Source organism: Haemaphysalis longicornis, unplaced genomic scaffold, assembly GCF_048455015.1.
Source record: "Haemaphysalis longicornis isolate Haplotype H1 unplaced genomic scaffold, Haemaphysalis longicornis Haplotype H1 scaffold_8, whole genome shotgun sequence".
Classification (NCBI taxonomy): Eukaryota; Metazoa; Arthropoda; class Arachnida; order Ixodida; family Ixodidae; genus Haemaphysalis; species Haemaphysalis longicornis.
The window spans coordinates 38,447,118-38,459,854 of record NW_027526445.1 but is presented as its reverse complement, the minus strand read 5'-3'; the positions used below and the strand labels follow the sequence as shown (position 1 = coordinate 38,459,854).

The following is a 12,737-nucleotide window of genomic DNA, read 5'->3' as shown; positions in this document are numbered from 1 at the left end:
CTTGGCTTAGTCGGACCCGCTGAGGGGAGAGATGGGCTTCTGTCAACTCATCGACGGTGTTATGTAAGCCCATAGCTTGCAACCGGTTGGTTGACGAATTAATAGGTATGCCTAGGGCCTGTTTGGTTGCCTTGCGGATAATCGTGTCTATAGTATTCTTCTGCGTTTTGGTGAGACTGAGGTAGGGGACCGAATATGTAATTCTTGAGATCGTGAGGGCTTGTACCAGTGGGATGGCGTCATCCTCCTTCAGGCCTTTGTTCTTGTTAGCCACCCGACGGAGCACGGATATAGGATCTTGACGGCGCTGTTCTTGATTTTGCTTACTGCAGCATGCGCCTTGCCGTTACTTTGCAGGAGGAGACCGAGGATCCGGCATTGCTCGGTTGATTGGATCTCCGTACCGTTTATTGTGATTGAAATGGTTGGTGGCGGGGTCTTTTTGAGTCTTCCTGGCAGGAGCACCAGGAGCTCAGACTTCCGTAGTGCACAGCTCAGTCCACATGACTTGGCATACTCGTGGACTATGGACGCCGCCAGCTGAAGGGTTTCTTCAATCCACCCATCGGATCCGGCTTTCTCAGTCCATATCGCGATATCATCTGCGGAGAAGGCATGTCCTATGCCTTCTATCTGCTCGAGCATGCCGGGCTGGGGTAGGATCACCAAATTAAAGAGCAGGGGTCCCCTGTGGGGGACCCGCCCCACTCACCCAACCTAATAGGGTCCGACCTTTCGCTGCCAACCGTGATGCTAGCCGTTCTTGCGGCGAGAAAGTTCTTGACATAACTGTAAGCCCATTGTCCGCACCTCGTCTTTTTCAGGTTTGTAAGTATGCTGTTGTGGGTGACGTTGTTGAATTCCCCCTTTAGGTCGAGGGCTAGGATTGCCCTTGGGCTGTTTCGGGTAGCCTTCTTGATGACCAATTCCTGTAGTTGGAGCATGACATCTTGCGTGGAAAAGTGCTTCCGAAAGCCGAACATGGTTCCAGGCATTTGTCCCGTTTCCTCCAAGTGGGCTTGTAGTCTGCGCAGGACCATCCCCTCCATCACTTTTCCGACGCAAGAGGTTAGCGACATGGGGCGCATGTTTTCTATGGCAAGTGCCTTGCCGGGCTTGGGGATAAAGCGGACTTCCGCCTCCTTCCATTCCGGCGGTAGTTGCAAGCTCTCCCATGCGCTGTTAATATGCTCTAGGAGAGTCTGCGCCGCCTTGCCGCTCATGTTGGTCAGGAGTTTGTATGTTATAGCGTCCTTTCGTGGGGCGCTCTTCTTATTGCTCTCGTCGATAGCTAACCAGAGCGTCGAGATGGTGAATGGCCTGTCCAGGTCTTCATTTTCTGGTCCTTCATATCCCTCTGGGGTTGGGTACTGTCCTTTTTCCGTTTGGAGATATTTGCCTGCTAATGCCTTGAGTAGTCTGCTGCCATCACCATCGTGCGTGTTTAGCACCTTCGTCAACGTGCGGTTGGTTGCTGTTTTACTAGCTGTAGGGTCGATGAGATATCGTAACATGCTCAATGTCTTCTCCACTGATAGTTGGCCTTGAAGACTGTCGCATAGTTTCAGCCAATTTTGCTTGCTAAGCTTTGCTGCATACTCTGATATTTGCGTTTTTAGTAGGGCTATGCAGCGGGCTAGCTTTCTGCTTCGCTTCTGCCGCTTCCACCTTTTGGTTAACGAGTGTCCGGCTGCCCATACGCGAATGAGTCTGGTGTCGACAAAAGGCGTCTGCGTTGTCGTAGTGAGTGTTTGCGTGAACTTCTCGAGTGGCTGTTTCTGTTTGTCGGCCCACTCCTTGTACGACTGTCCTTCTGTTATTCCATCGTTGGGTTCCTCCTCGACATCCTCTTGCTGGGTGTATTTTTGCATCCTGTCCCAATCAGTGATTCGTACTTTTTCTAACTTGCCTTGGAAGTTGGGTCCCCGCATCGTGATGATGCTGTGGTCTGATCCCAGGTCTTCGTCCTCGCACTTCCATGTGACGTCGAGCGATGCACTCAGCTACCACGATGTTCTGCGAAGAGAATGAGCCGCAGAGAAGCAGTTTGGCTTGAGTGCAAAGCTACAGGCGAAGCGACGGGGGAAGTGGGTGTTATTTCGCGCCCTCGCTACACTGCTTTTCTGCAGCTCGTTCTCTTCGCAGAGCACCCTAAAGCGACGGCTCCAACCCCAGAGCACATGCATTTGAATGGCTCTACCCCGTCGTTTCAAAACGACGCCCGTTTTTTAGAGACTTCAGCCCCAGATGATCGTTTTCACATCCACCTTTGTCCGCATCGACGAGTTGTGGCAGCGAACGTAGCACTAAAGTACGCTAAACCACCACCCACACGCTGCAAACCAACACCACACTAACAACTGCCACCAACGTTATGGCGGACCGCAAAATCGGCCTTCCCATAAGGCCGTGCGCCAAAGCGGATGGGCTGCCAGTGGTTACTCTATATAAAACCTGCCCTCTAGGCGGATAGTTCATTCGTTTTGGAGCAGCGAATCCATACGGTCGCTCTGCTCGATTCCTGTGCTGTAATTTGGCCCGTAAGGGTATTGTACCTGTATTGCTTAGGCCCATCTCTCGTCATGTTGTAAGCAGTTAAGTTTGCCTTCGGCTTTTTGTCGTCACCAAGACAGCAACCTTTGCTGGCCGATCACCACCACGCTACCACACGCACGACGGAGCTGACGGAGCCAGGTTCGGGGACGCTTTCCAGTACGTAACAACTTGTTGCCAGCGGTGTAATGGAAACTGTACAAATGGTAATGTGCGGATTAAGTGCGCGTTGGACGCGGTTCAATTTCCGGCCGCGGCGGCCGCTTTTCTGATGGAGGCGAAAAGCAAAAATGCTCGTGTGTTCGAGATTTCCGTCAACGTTAAAAATCCCCAAATTGTCAAAATTAACCCGGAGCCCTTAACTACGGCGTGTCTCATCGCCTATGTAGCATCGGCGCATTAAACTCGTACCTCACAATCAATCAATCAATCAATCAATCAATCAATCAATCAATCAATCAATCAATCAATCAATCAATCAATCAATCAATCAATCAATCAATCAATCAATCCACTGCGCGTTATTGTTCAAGTGATACCTTCAAATGGTACAAGAGGCCCCACTACAATGCCCAGTCATATTACTTGGTGGTGGCTTTGTTGGGTGACCGCCAATTGTACAAAAAATATTCATTGACGCCATATATAAATCGCTGGAGTGTCTGAAGAGTGGACAGAGCTTGATTTTTTTTCTTCATTGTCTCGATTATTTGTTTGAAGCAAAGAAAAAGCATTTTGTAATTGTTTTTCGGCAAAGAAGCCTTTTCAACAGACAAAGCTTGCATGCTGTCTTCGTGACCCCGTTAATTGAAATTACATTTACTTTCAAGCTCATTGGGGAAGACAGCGTACCAGAGATGGCTGCATGCATCCATGCACCTGAAATTCATCGAAGCTTCTCTCACACAAGGACTTCTCCGGACTGCTTCACTGCCCACGCCATCCTTTTGTCTCAGTGTAGCCTTGAAGAAAATAACTGCGTACGCACTGCGCTCAAGTTACTTCGGCTTCAGTCGCTGGTGGATGCGAATGCCACACATAGAGAACGGCAATGGTGGCGGTGCCGGATTTTCTGCCCGGGTTTATTGTCGGTACACTCGGGATGATATCCAATTTCACCTCGACACTCATTCGCAACAATGCCAATGATCCTGATGTTTGCACAACTATCGTAAGTGGAAATTTACAATATTTTGTATATGCTCTCCTCGAAGCGTCGTTAAACTATTGAACATTTCATATGTACTGAAAATTTCTGATTGTAACCAAAACGCTATCATCGTCATCGTTGATGCCTGATCCTCACCCAGTATGGTGTGACATTGGCTGTGTACATTGAATTTTTAGCCAAATACCAATTTTTTCATGTACAATTGTTGAAATTTTTAAACCAGCTTTAAACATTTAAGCCAGATATTAAGGGATACGTTTCAGACTCGTTTTTGCGTAGCCTTTGCATCGCCCATAAAGCCACCGCCAAGAGACGTGATTGTGGGATTTTTTTCTGACATTTTTACTATTTTATTGTGCTATTTGAATGCTAACAAGGAGTTAAGCAATTGGATAGCGGTATTATTATTTCGTATTAGGTAGCTGCGAACTTTCTGTTGCAAAAAATATAAATGTTTTCGTGTTTCTTGTCTCTTGTCATGAAAACAAGGTCCCTGAGGCCTAATAGAGTTAGTGAGTTACCGAAGGGCAGTTCGTTCAAAATGAGGCAAGCTTGGGCTTGGTCTTCACGGTACATTTAGAGTCCCAAAACAAGCCAGTAAGGAGAAGCATGCAGCAGGACAACAGCGCCGACCAAGAGCCGCGGCATCTTCAGTACCGAGCTTACCATTTCGTCAAAACAAGAAGAAAAATCTACCTGCGTCCGATTACCACAACAATCTACAAAGATTTCCACGTTAAGTTCGCGCACACACAAAGGGGCGTTCTATCCGCCTGTGAATTAAGACCCCCTTTTCCTGTGCAGGAGGCTATAGTACGAAAGACTCTAGTGGCTAGTGGCAATCCATGAACTGGAATATCTAGGGCCCAGCGCTGGGCACACCTCTAAATTCAAAAGATGACAATTTCTTATATTTTAATTGACATTTGCAAATTTGCATTGGCGCGTGTCTTCCGTTATACACCTGTTTTGTGTTTAATAAACTAATTCTCTGCGGCCCCCCGTCGTTTCATTTTTTTCTTTTTTATTGCATAGGGATTGCCTCATTTGTGTAAAGCTGCTTACCTGAAAAAAATAATCATATATGGTTGCTATACGTAGTGCTGTTTTTTCCTGTGCGCGGTACATCGAGCTCTTGTTTTTATTCTTATGAATATGTACGAACAAGCAAATATTTCAACATTTTTATGGCGCTACAAGTAGACATATTTGCAGTTTCGGCAGTGCCGGCCCTCATGGCACGTAATGCACCAACCTCACGGCCCGATTTGCCTGCCGAGTCCGAGCGAGGAAGGGCAAAGTCGGTGCTCCCAACAACCTGCTGGCTGCCGGGATGGGGTCTTCATTCTGCCGAGCGTTACATATTGCTTGCGCGACCATCATCAATATGTCATCGCGCTACTAGTGTGAAATCCTTTCCATCTGGTGCGACCATCAAGAGAGCGCTCATAGCATCTTGATTAACCTGAGGAGGAAAAGTGCGCGAGAGATTGCGAAGTTGAAGCCGCATGAAAGAGAAGGCCTGAATGACACGAAACCCTCTTTATCAATAGTGAATGGCCGAACTGTCTTTTTGTGAACTAGAAACCATTATTTCTTTTTAAAAGCGGAGCTATTTAATCCGAGCGTTATCCGTCCGTCGCACAAAGAAACCCTCGAAGTCTGAGGGAGATTGGCGATTAGGCACGGAAGCCACGAACAGGTGTTGGGAGTGTATGCCTCGAGAAAAACTTGAGGCCCCGGGAATCGGACACGGGACATTTACGCCGTAAAACCGTCAACCTAACCACTAGGGTACTCCAAAATCCCTAGGGGTACGGGGTTCGCAGCGGCGGGAAACAATAACGTGTTCAGCCAATTAGAAAGAAAAAAAAGTAGTGTTGGCACGCAGTACGCAACACCTACAAAGCAAAAAGACCTCATAGCAATGTCCACAACTATTATAACCAAATTGGTTAATTTTGAATCGAAAAAATAAATAAACCCAACTACAAATTTAGGTGCCGTAGCGTGCAAAATCTTTTCCATCTCGCCTCCCCAGGCCGCACTAATACGAGACAAGAAGGCAAATAAACATGTATGTTTGGCAGGTTGGAAATAAATAATAAATGATCGCAGAAGCGACCACGTAACCTCGCAAATTAAGCCCAACAGAAAGCAATTAGCAGGCCACCGCCGCATAACGCAAAAAAAGACGACCTTAGGGAAAAGACGCTTCCCGGGGTTGGTATCAACTTGGGTCCTTTGGGTTATGAAACCGGCGTCTATGCGCTTGCGTTCGTGGCGTCACTTCTCTCGTAGTCTTCTCCTCGCTAGTTCACGTGCGTTCACGCCTGAAGTGGGGAGCGAAAAGTTCGAGTTCGCACTACAGACGCAGAGCTCGCGAAGCCGGTAGCAGCGGTTCCTAGCGCGTGCGAATGCAGTCCACCTTGGGAGAGAGAGATGGAAAACTGCGGACAGAACAATCACAGCCTTCCAGCCATGGAGAACGTTCAGCGGCAAATTCGGAAATAAATCTGAGGTGCACCAGGCAGCCCTCGAATGAAGGGAGAGGGGCTACCAGCTCAGCTCGATCTGCTGTTTTTTCGGCCTTGCGACACTACTGCGCCGATTTTTGTCGTCTGGGTTTCGGTTGGCGATTTTATTGACGTTTTTGCTTGGGACAAGCTTTTGTCAGAATACAAACAAATATCAGTAAAGCTAGCTTATGAAGCATCAGACTCAATTTACAGTAAACACGGTGACATGTTCTGCGCAGTGCGGGATAATAACACTTGACAAATATATGTGATCCCGTGACAAGAAAAACAGGATTTCACGGTGGGATACCACTCAAACTGACAGAAAATGTGCCAGCGATTGGGGCAACAAAAAAGCGGGAAAAAGGAAACAATTAAAGATAACAGATAAAGAGTAATAGAGAAAAAGAACACCCTGAATAGGAGATTATTCACAGTTCTGCACGACTTGAGTTTGCAGGATGAAATTGTATCGGGCGGCGGTGTTTCCATTGAATTCCTGCGGTAATCTTTGGTAATAAACAACCTTTGCGGCCGATATAATACCTGCAAAGGCATTTCAAGACAGCGTACTCCTTTCAATCCTGGTGACGTGAATTGATAAAGCTGCACGAAATCTTCCATAGCGCTACAGCACGACTCTTCTTGCTGTACACATAATAACTCTTGCGTTTTTTCGGGAGCTGAAAGCCGGAGCCAAAAAAAATTCCCCCCATTTCCCCGAGGGGAGGAATGTGAAAGTGCGAATGCACGAGTTGAATTTGCGCGGTTCGGTAATGTTCGCGAAAGAGAGATCACACACACACACAACTACAAAGAAAGAAAGATGCATTTATTCACAGACACCTATTTGTGTTGTCGTTGTACTTGATTGCTAGAGCGGATCTCAGCTTTGAAATTTTGTGTCAGTACTCCTTTAAGCGGGTGCATTAGCCCTTCTCACGCCCGATTCCTGGCCAATCCTCCACGTGGGTATGTTCCATGTCAGCAGGAACAACAACAAGAATGAGCCATGGGGACGCGGCCAGGCAGCGCGCGCCCATGTCCCCCCGTTGCTAGGGAAGACGAGGAGCGCGCGCACCCGCAGCTGTTGCTATGCGGACTACGGCGGCGGACGATTCAGGCTCGCTTAAGAAGTGCATTCGCACTTAAAATACCCAATCCGTTTCCTAAACATACAGTGGTGTGCGCCAAGCATGTCACCACTCTGCATAAACCGAACCAAAAACTCGAAAGCTCCAAAATCCCAAAACAACCCCTAACCAAACCAAACCCCATCCCCAGTAAACCCAAACCGATAGTCAATCAACCCCACCTAAACACTTCAGTAAACCCAAACCAAAGACCACCAACCCACTGTCGGAGCTTGACCTAGCTGATCCTAAAAGAAAAACATACCAAAAACACAGCAGATGAAGAATCCCCCCCTTCCCCATCGCGTTAAGTATCACCTTATCACATACAGATCCACTTCTGCGAATGTGTGTGCTGTCACGTTATAATTCTCGGCTACACTCAATTTGCCGCTGATCTCTCGGAATGCAGCGCAGCCTATCAACTGCAGCGTCCGGGCCAACGGCGCTTAGGTAGACAGGGACATGAGTGTGCAGAGCACCCATGTCAAATTAGCTGCTCATCTCCCGCTGTGCAGTGCGACCTATGAACGACAGCGTCCGTGGCAACGACGGGGTGCAACGATCACCTCCAATTCTTTGCGTATGAATACCGTGTCCGAATGGAGCATTAGGATCAACGTCTGCTCCATGACGCGAGAGACCCAGGTTTGATTCGACCTCGCGAAACGTTTTATTCTTGAGACGGTTGGTTTTGTAGTGTGAGCTACGCTGGCCGAGGTTGAGCAGTTTCGCGTGGCTCCTGGAGAGCCGATCCAAGCTCGGCACGTGGCGGCCCGGTCCACTTGAAGATCATGCGAGGGGTGGCCGGGTGTGGAACCGATGGCTCGTGCGTCGCAGCAAAACCGGGGTGCGCCTGTGGAACCAGCTTTGCTCTGGGGCGATTGGTGAAGCTGCACCGGAGCCGCTTGATAAATATACATGTGTCACATAATGCGTATACCGTGTGTGTGTCATTGAAGCAGCAGTAAGCATGATAATCAAGCCAATCCTAGACAGCCAGGAAAGCTAAGAATAACCAGCTGAATCTTAGCTCACGCTGCGTATATCCTGGCATAGGCGAGCTAAGCCACTGCTAATTTTTTTGGGCAGAGCATCACGACCTTCCACGACACAAGTCAGTCAATCCAAGCTTTGCTTGAAACAGAAATTGCAGTGAAGAAAAGGTGTCGGGGGGGGGGGGGGGTAAGAAAACCGATATCCTAGTTATACACGATATGCCTGTAAGTCTACGAATACTCGCCCTCAAAGCTTTGTTCTTCGTTTGCGGGTTCTGGGTGGGCTGAAATGGAGAAAAACCTGCGATGTGATCTGTTTTTTTTTGCTTGAAGTAAAAATATAATTGATAGATATCAAACGGTATTGGTGTAAATCCAGAAATATTTGCACTAACATCTCAATTTATTGCTGATAAGCAGGAAGCCTCAAATTCTAAAAAAGAAAAAAACTCCATGAAAATAGTTCGTTGTTCAAAATAAAAATAAAATTCGGAAAGCATAAGCTGACATTTTTCTTTGCATCGGGCTGAAATCGTAATCTTCGCCTGTGGGACCCCCGATTTCCTTAGGAAGTGATGCAGTGCTTCTAAGTTTCACTATGAGTTGTCCCGCGCAGACGAAAGAAAGCGCAGTTTGGTTTAATGAGTCTTAATGAGACACCCATGTAACTCGCAACGCTTCAAGGTTGAGTAGGCAGACGCGCGTCATCGAAGCGGCCGTCACGGATTAGTGGAGCTCGGCAATGCTTGGCGTTGAAATAACGACCGAATAAACAAATTACTTTGCACTTTTTTTTTCTCTCGCAGGACGGCGCTGTTGTTGTATAGAGATTAGGTCCTTCTATATTATGTAAGTGGGAGTTACGTACTTCTATTTTATGTTTTATGAGCAGTCATGAGTGACTTGTGAAACAAAAGTCAATTAAATCTGTAAATGGATTAGTACGGCAACTTACGATCTCAAAATATTTCATGGCCCTTGTTTTTTTCCTTTAGTTACGTTAACACGAAAGAATAGGCTCGCTGGGACCTCAAGATTGGTAAGTTGCGGAAAAATGCCAGGTATGTTTTATCGAAAATACGAACATTGTGACGTAATGCAGAAAATTATTTGACAGACCATGGTGGCTTTGCGTGAGCTACCGTATTCAGTCGGGATCTTCCTACCTTAATGTGAACAGTCACCATTGAAAAAAAATGAAAATAAAAGCACGGCTGTACGTAAAATTCTCGGTGAGAAGACACTGTAGTGGAAACATTTCCGACAAGACGCTTCTTATTTGCAGGTTGAATTGGACGTCTAGTTGTCGCCATCATCTTGCGTAAATATTTATTTGTTTGGTAATTGCTTCCTCAAAATCCCCTAAGGAGGAGTATTACAGGAGGTGGACAATCTTCGGGAAGGATGATACGTTCGATGGTTGATTTGAAATCGGTTGCGTTGGAGTGGTTCGTTGCGTCGATTAGGAGATTATTCCTGTTTATGGTTGTTTGAATAAAGAAAGAATGACTATGAGCAGAAGTATGGGCGTGTGGCGGGTGATTTGTGTGACTGATACGGCATGAGTGATGGCGAGCATGCGTTGCGTGATGTGTTATAGACTTTATGGTAGAGACATATTTGGGAAACTTTGCACCATGTTTCAAGATTTGGTAGTATATCTTTAGATAGTTCGATCGCACTAATGTAGTATAAGTACACTTTAAAAATCAACCTGGCGGCACGATTATGGATAGATTCAAGGCACTTTGAAAGGTTAGATTGATGGGGGTTCCAAACTGCACATTCGTAGTAGTATTTTTACAGGGACTGGGCTAGTATTTACAGGCGAGGGTTTTTTCGGGGACTGGGGCGATTGAGAGGCTACGGGGCATGCAGCCGAGGAAACGGTTAGCTTCATTTGTTAGTAGTAGTAGTAGCCGATTTATTTAACATTTGGTTCAGGGTAGGGGGCTTCGTTTGTTATGTGTGTTATGTGAGCAGACCACAAAAGGTTGTGGGAAAGGGTAGTCAAGTAATTTTATCTGGACACGGATATAACTGACCTATTCAGTAATTACTCACATTATGTGTATTTCTTCCAGCGATGCAAAGAGATTAAATGTGTTTTGTTTACATTTAGGGTGATTAGCCATTTCTCGTACCATTCCGCAATGAGAGTAATATCTGACTGAAGGTTGTGCACATGACGGTTCCTATTTACAGCACGGTAAATAACGTAATCGTGAGCAGACAGCCTTCCGCCAGAGAAAGTCTTTTTGGCAGGTCCTCCTTACTATAAATTAAGAAATGAACAGCGCCAAGACTAGTGTTTGGTGGCGCTCAAAAAAGGAGTGGCGACATGGTTAGTTTCCATGAATGCCTTTCGGTATGTTAAAAAGCATTTCAATCAGTTTGGAACAACAGGGTTAAGGTTTATGTGCAGAAGTTTTTGGAAGAGTCGTTTATGATGAACTTTTTCTGTCAAAAACATTTTTCGAGAATCAAGAAACAAGAAATGGACAGGTATTTAACATCAATATCGGAGCAGATATCGTAAAAATATTGCTCACTGTGTGCTACATGGCATTCCTTTTAAAAAGCCGTGTTGCCTTTTGTGAAGGAATGATTGTTGGGTAAAAAAGTACTACAGGAGTGTAAATTATGTGTTCCATTAGCTAGAACATATTGAGGTACACATATAGGTGGGAAAATAGGGGATGGTGATGAACACTTTTCTGGAACTGAAGAAACTGAAGAAGTCTGGTGGCACCAGTCCTGATGACATTGATTGCTGAAATGTGCGATAAAATTGCACTCATGATGCTCTAGTGTTTTTAGTAACGTAGAGTTAATGCCGTCAGCACCAACAAATGAGGTTACTTTGATAGACTCGATGATTCTTGTGGGTATATTTATTTATATATTTATTCATACTGCGAATCCCATGAGGTAATATTACAGGAAGGGCAAAATATAACAATCTTCAGCATGATACAGCATACAGCCTTTTACACGTACATCATTATAAAACATTTGAAGAAGGCAGTACAGGTGTGTGCAACTAGGTGTGTACTGTCAAGTTTTAATACATCGGAACAATCGTACAGCTGTAAACAGGGCCGGAAATACTAAAAAAAATAACGATGCGTAAGAGGTAGCTGCTGTAACCTCTTATTAGAGGATATTAAAGCGAAGTGCGCCGGTGATTTTCCAACAGAAACGAAAAAGTTTCATAAATTGAACTGCTTGTTAGGGAGGGAGGCAAGTTGCTTCATTCATGTATGGCGAGGGGAAAAGAGAACTTAAAGCAATCGTGCGTCATTGGTATTCTCGAAGTGTTAGTGAATGCGTGTATTGTGTTGGTCTGGTTTTTGTTTGTGATATATAGTTGGCATTATCTATGTTTATCTGCTTGCTTACTAACTGATATATAACTTTCTGCCGCGCAAGTTTCGTTCGATGTTTGAGGGTTAAAATTCCTGCCTTTTTAAAGAGTTCTGTAGGCGAATCAGTTGACCTGTATTTGCTATAAATGAACCCAATAGCCTTCCTCCGCCCCCTTTCAAGTGTTTGTGTACGTGTGCTAGTATAAGGAAGCCAGGCGGCGATTGCGTATTCCAAGGTTGGCCTTACAAATTTATTATAAGCGAGTATTTTTGTTTGTGGTGGTGCCTGTCTTTGTCGTCTTCTCAGAAAAAAGAGTCGGCGTAAGGCAGCTGCTGTGAGGTTGGCGACATGCGAATCCCTTCTAAGAACATGTGTTAGAGTTATGTCCAGATATTTCCGTTCATTCCCGACTCTCAGGGGAACAATGTTTACGTTGTAGCAAAAATTTGATATTTGATGTTTTCTGATTATTTTTAGAAGAGCTGATTTCGTTGTGTTTAGGGTCATCTGCCAGTCGCAGCACCAATAGGACACTGGCTGTATAGCGCTGTCAAGTAATAGATGATCTTGGGGGGAATGGATTTCTTGGTAAATAATACAATCATCCGTAAATGGTCTTATATTAATTCGAATATTTTTAAGTATATCATTGATGACTATTGAAAATAAAGTAAGGGCCAAAACACTGCCTTCGGGTACACCCGATGGGACTTTTACTACGTATTGAGGATCCTTTCCTGATGAAATAGAACGTATTGTGATCGGTCAGACAAGTAGTCTCTAATCCAGCCACTGATTGGGCCTTTTTTGTAGTTGCTTCTAGTTTCTTTATAGTTTTATTTAAAGTAGGCGGTGTAATGCTTTCGAGAAGTCGAGCATTATGAGGTCCATTTCAATTCCAGAAGTTGGGTGAGGGCTGACACACCTTGAGAAAAAACCATACTGAGTGACAAAACGCGCTCATGGGCAAAAAAAAGTATGTGTTTTAGGATAA

At 45.5% G+C, this 12,737-nt stretch overlaps 1 protein-coding gene across 4 annotated transcripts in view; it reads left to right on the top strand.

Moving 5' to 3' along the window:
- The first annotated feature begins 3,556 nt into the window (after positions 1-3,556).
- The window catches only part of LOC144148810 (lipase 3-like), a 63,299-nt gene continuing 54,118 nt past the window's right edge, over positions 3,557-12,737 (top strand). For all 4 annotated transcript variants that reach the window (XM_077680326.1, XM_077680327.1, XM_077680325.1 and 1 more), the window contains exon 1: positions 3,557-3,724. In XM_077680326.1, coding sequence (XP_077536452.1) covers positions 3,605-3,724 — 120 coding nt within the window. In that variant the 5' untranslated portion in view covers positions 3,557-3,604. The remainder of the gene's footprint in view (positions 3,725-12,737) is intronic.